At 55.1% G+C, this 8,891-nt stretch overlaps 1 protein-coding gene across 1 annotated transcript in view; it reads right to left on the bottom strand.

Moving 5' to 3' along the window:
- LOC122392245 (NADPH oxidase 5-like) overlaps positions 1 to 8,385 on the bottom strand; it is a 52,269-nt gene extending 43,884 nt beyond the window's left edge. Inside the window, exon 1 of the mRNA XM_043386908.1 lies at positions 8,167 to 8,385. Coding sequence (XP_043242843.1) covers positions 8,167 to 8,198 — 32 coding nt within the window. The 5' untranslated portion in view covers positions 8,199 to 8,385. The remainder of the gene's footprint in view (positions 1 to 8,166) is intronic.
- Between the last annotated feature and the right edge of the window lie 506 nt (positions 8,386 to 8,891).

Here is an 8,891-nt window from a genome sequence, read left to right on the forward strand (position 1 = left end):
GGTCGCACCTTGCACTTACTGCCCTGCTCCACAGCCATCAGCGGCAACAGTCCACGGGGAGGGCCATAGACGGACTGATCGTATGGAATTAGCCATCCATTGTCTATCCAAGTCTGAAGTTCGGCTTCAAATTCCTGCCTGGCTTCTGCTGACATGGCATACTCAGGCACACTGCTGGATAGACTGGCTGGCTCAGCTCCATCTTCCCACTTCCACGACATCGTCCACGCTCGTTGGTCGGCATCAAACCGTACTGAGAAATCGGGCGTGTCCACCACCAATTCATCTTCAAGGCCTGGTGGAGTGGGCGGCGTAGTCGGCTTCCCACAGAACTTGACATCAGAGGGGGATGCAATCATCACGCCACCCAGAGCCGAGATGGCGGGCACTCCGAGTACCATCTCGACACCCATCGGTTTGTCATCAAGAACCAGCACAGAAACATTCGCCGACTGCCCGGAACACGTTCTCAGCTGCACAGTTCCAACCCCACTGGAGAAAAACGGGTCTCCACTCATCGACGTTACCGCTGTTCTCTGAGGCCGCCACGCCTCACACACAGACTTGTAAACCAGGTTCTCTGTGCAGCCAGAATCCACCAGAGCTCGGCACCTGTGCCCGTCAACAGTCAGGTCTACGACCGGCAGAGCGCCACCCGTCACTGCGCGGGAGATGACGCCGGCGCTGACACACCATCTCCCACGCCGTTTCCCGAACGGACGGGGCACCGAGACGCCAAATGGTTGGGTTCGCCGCACACCCAGCACCGTCTTGTCACACGTCTCGCAGCTCTAGATGGCTCAGCCGTCGTTTCGTGATTGTTTCTCTGTGCCCGCGTGAGGCGCTCTCCTGCCGCCGCGGCTGCCATCGCCGGGTCATTCTTCACGGCCCGTCGGGCACTGCTCAAGGCGCTCTCGATGCTCAGGTCCTGCACTCGATAGCTGGCGCCGATTGCTTCACGCACGTATAGTGGAAGACCAGAGATAAAAGAGCACAGAAGGGTCCGATCTGAAACACCTCCAAAAAGTGTGGACAGTCGCCGGAGGTCTGCCAGGAAAACATCCACTGCTTCACCTGGTCTGAGCTTCCTAGCCACAAACTCTTCATACGCCCCAAGGGGATCTGGCGCAAACGCAGACTGCAGTGCGTCCTTCACCGACTCGTACGACGTTCGATCTCTCGCTGGCAACTGTGCATAAACAGTGAATGCATCACCTTTCAACTTCAGAGGCAGGATCCTCATAATATCACTGCCCTGCAGCTCGCACAGTATTTCAGTTCGGTTCAGCCACCGTACGACGTCTTCCTTGCCGGAATAATCATCGATCGCATCGATATACTCGTCATCGTTAGCTTTACGTTTCTTTGGAGCCATTTTACCACCCGTATATACAAGGAAAAAATGCCGAAATAGCTTGTAATATAAAATATAAATAGAATATAAAAGACGGTTAACTTTCTCCAAAAACCGACTGTCTTTATTCTCCCCAAATCTGCACATCAAATTTTCCATCAGCGTGTTTTTGCGCGAGATAAAATTACTATGCGTTCCGTCAATTACATAAAATACAAATAGAGTGAGGCACCATCAAACACTTTCTTTAGTGTAGACGTTGTCGATACACTTTTTAAAGTCACGCCTGTAATGCGACCTTCGCTTCAGCGCAGCTAAACTCTGGACAAACCACGTCCGGCACCAGCCCATAATCTCAGTCGGAACTCGAACCAGACACGCTAGCGCCACACACGCCTAGTCGACACTCGAGCCCCTCGAGCCCGACCGCGGCAGCAGCACAGTGATAACTTTTTTCTGCTCTAACCATAATCATAGTACCCAGGCCACAATTGTGAGCCGTCTCGTGTCCAGAGCCTACTTGCCACTTGGCGAGGACGAGAACGACGCCCGCTGCCGCCTGGAGGCTTGGTGAGTTTCACCTCGAGGGGCTGCGGCCACCAGTGTTGATTGAACTCTCGTGATGGTGTCGACTGTCGATGTATGCATTGGTGGTGAAGTTCCTCATTCATTCTCAGGCCATGGCAAAGCCCGGTCCAAGTACCCGTAACCGGACTGTGGTCCCGGTCCTGAATGTCCACCCAGCAGAGCTTTCTCCAGCTCCAATGGTCTCTTACACTGGCGGATCTGCAGGGAGGGGGCATTTAGGGCTATGCCCCCTCAATGGCCTAAAGTGGCCTGTTTGCCCCCCCCCCCCAAACGATAATGAAACATAGTTCAATCAGTGCGTGGCCCAGGAGCCGAGTTAAACAGGGGGTGTTTTACCACCTCCCGGCCCGCAAAGGTTGCGCCAAGCACCGACCCGGAGCGGGTTAACTGGTCGACAAAAGCAATGTGAAGTGTTTATACAAAGTGATATAAAGGCATGGGTCGGGTGGGTTACCATTTCTATATTTTTTTCTTTTTAGGTAAAAAAAAAAATGTTCATCGTGTCAGGGCTGTGACGAAAAATAAGTGGCCTAAATCCGATGAGAAAATAGGATTTGGGAGTACGCTAGGTTTGGCTCCTACATGAGTTGCCCCCCCCCCAAAAAAAAAACGCAAATCTGGATCCGCTAGTCTTCCTCGCACGCAGCTTCCGTGGAGAAGCGATGTTCTCCGACGATTCCTGAAGCAGAGGAATGCTGCTAGCGCAGAAGAGTGTCGCAGAAGCGTGTCGGCCATGACGGCCGATATCAATGTCAGCCGCGCGAAGTCAAGGCTCGACCTCCCACTTATCCGGACAAAAAAATTGGAATGGAGTGCGCTCAAGAGAAAGACAGAAACGTAGAAAACGCCGTATATCATGTGTGTTGGCATTCTTACTGCATTTTACCTAGTCAGCGACATGGATATTAGCTTTTAGCATAACATACTGTCAGCAGAATGAGTATCACTCAGGTAGCAATTCTTGGATATGTTGCGCTAGGAAAGTGTTTTAGTAAATGTTTATGCAACAAATGTATTGATTCGTTGAAAGATCGCAAGCTGAAGCGAGAACGCATTTATACGGTTTACGTGAAAATAACACCGAAGAAAGCCTATGGAGACTGCAACGCCTGAAATTGTCAGGAAAGGGTTACGATAGACGAGGTGCGCTGGTTCTTAACATTAAATGAAATTTTTTTAATCATCATTTCATGTCATAATAAGGCTAGATGCAAGTGGTTTTTGCTATAGGAAGTGAATTAATTTTTTTGACCCCACTTTCGAGACACCCTAGTGGTGAATGAGGCGGTCCGATCCAAGATTACTCGGTCCGATCGTGTATTGAGTGTTGAGGTGGCGCCGAGGGATATTATGTCTGAAGAGAGGCCGTATTCATCTGATGTGTAAAAACGGTAGCGGTCAAGAGGCCCAACGTTTGAAAGCAGTGCTTTTGTTCATGAATCACGTACCACAGCATAAGGAGAACGTCCTGAATTTTCAAACCGGGATCGCAGTTTTCACACTTCGTTAGGCGGCACGGGCGGACATAAGGCGCATATCGTCACAGTCTGGCTAGTTTGGATGACCATTTACCAACAGCGTTAGTCAGAGTCCGTCGTCTGCAGTCCAAAACCAACAGAAGCTCATGACCACGGTGCCGCCGCCAGGTCACGGTGACATTCGGCCAGGTCATGACCTGTGCGACCTGAGCCCACCTGGACTTAATGCACCATGACTCTTGCCCGCTCAGCAGTCAGCACAGCGTGTAGGCGTTATCTAGTTATCACCTGAGACCACCAGCCAAGCAACCGTGCCATCCCCATCCATCTCCCGAGGAAGACCGATCTGCGTCAATCACCGCCTGCCTTCAAAACATTGCAGCGGGCCGCCGCCGCCGTCTGGCGTGTTTTTCATCACCCCTCCACGGGGAGGGGAGGGCGGCAGGCGGTCTGTTAGTTCGGCCGACTTCTGTCACCCTCCCCACAGCACAGGGCGTCTGTGCGGCACACAAATCACAGGTCACCAGGGACCAGCTGTGTGCTACTGCTGACAGATCTGCTCTACCGTCCGCAGTCCGCACTCTGCCAACGGTAGAGCGTGGGCGTCTGGGGGAGAGGGGGAGGGGAGGGGGCTCGTTGCGCCATGCGTCACGGTTCAGTCCTGTGTGCCAGCCACACTACAGTGCTGATGCACGCCGGCGCCGACCGTTGTGAAACACGTCTCGCAGTGTCGGAAGGGTGGCCATTTCCGCGACTGTGACAGGGTGACGGTCGCCTCATGAGAGTACGGAACCGAGCTGGGTTGTAGAGACCGTCTTCTTCACGCTACTCCAGAAGGAATGGAGGGAGAACACTCCGCCGCCCCCGCCCACTACCATGCCAGCGGCGCACGCCAGTCGCGTGCAGAATAAACAACTCGCGCGCGCCTGTCTGCCCGGCTGGCCGTGTTTGTTGTCGCCGGAGCAGGTCAGAGCAGCAGACGGGCCAGCACGGCACACGACTGAGCAGCCCGCTGAAATCATCCCAGCGCCGCCGGGGACGGGACGGGATGGTCACTGAAGTCGCCGCCCGCCGGATCTGGTGTGACCGGACACAGACGGACTGGCATCGGCGGTTAGTATGGTATTTCCTGTGTCTGGTGATGACCAGCGCTGGTATGAAGGGGGACTGGATGACGCACACTGCAGACCGCACAGTCCTCTGCTCGGTTGCATTGCTCCACACTGCACAGACCGCAGAGCTATGAAGCTTCGGGTTCGAATTACCTCCAATCCAATGTTCCTCCGCTTCCTCCTTATTCCAGAGCGCACACTTGCGCTGCCCTTATGTAGACCTGTTGTGATTCCGCACCTCCATGCTGGTAGATTGGTTGGACCGAACAAGCAGTGTCGAAGCTGAGACAGACTGGGGGGAATGTCGACCGTTCCATTGTTGGCCGACGCCGCCCGGCCGAAGGGAGTGGGGCAGGGGAGGGGTAGAGGGGATCCCAGAGACCTCAATGCGCCACCGGCCGCTACCACCGCCCCCGTCAGACAGTGCAGAATGGCCCGCGCCGCGCCGACAGTATTCATCAAAGAAGTACAACAGAGCCCACAAGCCCGGTCAAGGTCAGGTCGTTCAGCTCTGAGAATGGGATACCGGATGCGGCACCGCCGCCCGTGAGTTGTGTGTATCATCCCACATTTTCCCGGAGATCGAGATTGGATTCAGAAGTGTGACGCCAGGGTCGGGTCAACACGCTGGGATCCAGTATAAAAACGCGCTCATAGTTCCGGCCAGCCTACAGTACTGAGATTGGTGAATGCCTCACAAACATTTTGGTAACCTTGCGACTCTTACCTTGGGATGGCTAAGGAGCATGAATGTGGTCTAATCCGCGCCCAAATGAGGGAAGATGAGTTCCTTTAAAAATTGCCAGTGGCGTCCCGCCAGGCGGACAGCGCACGATTTGGTTTATTAAAACGGTTCATCGACTTACATTAAAAAATATACATGAAACGTTGAACTGCTACCCAACCATATCATTACCGCCGCCTTTGCATGATGGCTAATAGCGGCACCAGAGCCCCTGATTGACTGCCTCGTCACAAAAGGGTCCCGTCACGTCCGCTTTAATCTGGTAACGTTGCGTCAGCCTCGTCCGCGGAGCAATTAATCGGCAGGTCAGTGATCAACATCAGCACATCAAACACCAAGTACTCGCTCCAGCTACCGTTTACCACTAGTTTACTATGACAGATACAGGATAAAGCCGCATGCAGTTGTCATTATTTTGGGGCGGGGTTCCGGATTTCCCACGGAAGTTTCCGTTCACTTGTAATGACATGCTTTCCGCAACGAAGACAGCTTTAACTTTTACACCCCCATAAAAAGTGAATTATTCCGTATAATTCAGCATAATTCTGTCTTTCCTTTTGCATGACATATCAATCATTTCCTTGGATCTCAATATAACGGACCACAGAACGGCTGACCGAATTGAGCATTACCTCTCTGGGAGTAAATCACGCAAAAGAAACTCAAAACTGACAAATCCCCACCAGAACACGTGCTGCAAGTTTAGCTCGTCTCTGTGATCCCGCGGCGGTAATAACCCGGTCACCCATCGAACAATGTCGATACAGGGCGCCGGCAGGTTTATACGAGCCGCTCTCCCCGCCACACGGCGAGTTTCTACTCAGAAGTGCGCGGCACGCCTCTACCCGCTCGCGGCCGGGGCACGCCGAGCGCCTGGTAATGCACAACGCAGTCGATCTCACCGAGGGATTATACCGGTGCTACCGAGCGATAGATAAAGCGACAGAAGGTGATGGATTGATCGGAGACACGTCAAGCGTGTATGCGTGTCGCACACGCATTTATGACGCCGGAGAAGCGGCACGGAGTGCGGGGGTGAGCAGTGAGCACGTGCTCGACGGGCTGGCTGAAAGGGAGAGTAAAACGAGCGAGGAGAGAGGGGATAGAAGGAGCCGCCGGAGAAGCACGACCGCACCCTGTGCCACACCTGGGGCCGAGGTGGCGGCGCAGCGCCCGTTTTAGCCACCCCCGCCAGCAGCCACCGTCCTCCCCTCCCCGTCAGTTGGGGAGGCGATTGCCAGTGGAAACGGGACCAAAGATAGCACCCGGAACGATGGGACCGCGCGAGGTCTGCGGTCAAAGCTGGCAATGCCGCGGTGGAGCGCGCACGGTACGAGGCCGCCGCGCTGGTTGACCCGATGACCTGACGATCGTCTAATCTGACACGAATTGGAGGTTATCGTCCAAAACGATTGTTTGAGGCACACCGTGAAATGGATAATTTTGTTACTCATATACAGCCGAAAATGAATAAAGTGACGCTCGTCTTTTCGTCTTTATGTTTGACATCTTCGAGATCATGTAAGACTGTTTATTTCCTAGCCTGCTCGCTACCTTGCTTCACAATAAGAGACGTTTTTCCAACGCTGTTCTTTTGTTTTCTTTCTCTCTCCACTTCTTGTTCCTGGCCACATGGCCTCTCTTCCCGGCGGAAGTCAGCTCAGCGTCTGACCACCAGCTGAGATCAGTCGCGCTGACGGCGTTACGTCACGCTGCAGGTTTGCGTCAGCGGCCGGCACCTCCTCTCCGGTTCACAGACTGGGCTCGCGTTTCACTCACGGCGAGCTCGAGTTCGAAACAACAGCGACGCAGCGCTGGTGCCGGTGCACAGCGCACGTGCTGTCTCCATCCAGGCTTTCTAATTCATTCCCCACACGTTCCACAAGACAGAGCCAATTTCAAGACTGAAAACACAAACCCGTGCATAAGTACCCCTACTAATACATCATAATAAATCATGCTCAAATCTAGGTAATGAACGAAGCGAAATTTTCTTCATCGTGCGTCAGTAAACCAGACGTCACTGCCAAATGTCGAGCAAGTAAGTCAAACATTCAGCCCCCAGTTTGGGCCTGATTTGGTGACAAGGATGGTTTTTGCCGGGCGCTGATGACGGTGCGATCGTGGCCTCCTCACAGGCTGAAGGACGCCGACCGGCCTTGCCCGACCTTGTTCCTCACTGACCGAGATCCAATCGCAGTCCTTGTTCCTCAGCACGACATTTGCAGCCAGCTGGTCGCCCAGTTAATGCTGTCAGCGTGGATGACGTACCGACCGTATCAGGCCTGACAGGGCCGTGCTTTACCGGGACTGGCACGATCGTGATTCGATCGTGCCGGGTTGGAAACTGGCGCACCGATCGTGACAAAACGCTGTAAAAGTGAAACATTATCGTAATGAGTTTGACTCAAGAATACCGGTCACCACAGGGCTTTTACCCATATCTCAAACTCCACCATAGTCCAGTTCGCGGGGATGGGGGGGGGGGGGTCTCAGCTGTTTCCCGGAGTGACCGGTTACTCGGGTCGGGTCGATGAGCCGTTTTTACCCGACTATGTAGGCCAGACGGATCGACCCATGATTTCCGCGGCGAACAGAGAGCCCGGCGGCACCTTTTTACCGGCGTGCTTGTGAAAACGCAGATGAGCATGCGGTGTCGTAACTGTGCCGCTCCAGTTTTTGTGACGCTGCCGTGATGAAGACGGCGTTACATCAGGACGGGATGACGGACCGTCGGAGGTGGGAGCGATCCAAGGACTGCAGCCGGCAGGACGCCCCGCTGGGTCCCTCTCACTGCTGTCCAATTCATGACTCTATAAACCCGTGCCCGAGCCTATCTCATCCAGCGCGGCCCGCGGCCGACACAATCACACCGAAAGTGAAACTCACCGGTGTTGAGGGGCGACTTTCGCCTGCTCCATGTCTGCCAGTGGGCTCCGCCGTCCCGCGTCGGTCCGTCGCCGTCGGCGGCGGCAGCACAGCACCCACAGACAGCGGCACTGACAGGACCCCGAGCCGCATCCGTCTGCGTCCCGTCCAGCGCGCCCGGGTCAGACAGAGCGGCCGGTCGGCACGAGCAGCGTCGGCGGCCGTCGGCACCACTCTGCCGGCGCCGCCGCCTCCTCCGCGCCGGCACATCGCCGCAGCCGCAGTCGCCGGTGACGTCACTGGCCCACCGTGTGACGTCATACTTTCGCTCTCCGTGTCGCGCCGCCAAGGCCGCGGCCACGTCCCGGCGGCGGTCACCGGTCAGCCACGGGTCAGGGCACTGCGCAGCGACCCCGCGCCGGTCGCCGAACCCGCCGTCGGTGGACGCCGACGTTCCGACGAACCGTCGGAACCGACGACTTGTCACCAATGACGTCATCAAGTGAAGGCACTTCACTCCGCGAGACGTATACCGGTTCCGATTTTCACCCGGCCACATAATTAGCGATAATTTGGGGCGTTTGGTGAACCGAACGGGCCGATCCATTTCGATCTTCCGTGCGGCGGTTACCGAGGTATTCGAGGCGTGCCGGGTGGTGGGGGGACTAGATCGGTAGGGGTTCGACTCCTGAAGGGTTTGTAGGTCATCTTGCGAGGCCACAGGTCACCAGATCAACTAGTTTAGG

This window comes from Amphibalanus amphitrite, unplaced genomic scaffold (assembly GCF_019059575.1).
Source record: "Amphibalanus amphitrite isolate SeventyFive unplaced genomic scaffold, NRLGWU_Aamphi_draft 000476F_arrow, whole genome shotgun sequence".
NCBI lineage: Eukaryota > Metazoa > Arthropoda > Thecostraca > Balanomorpha > Balanidae > Amphibalanus > Amphibalanus amphitrite.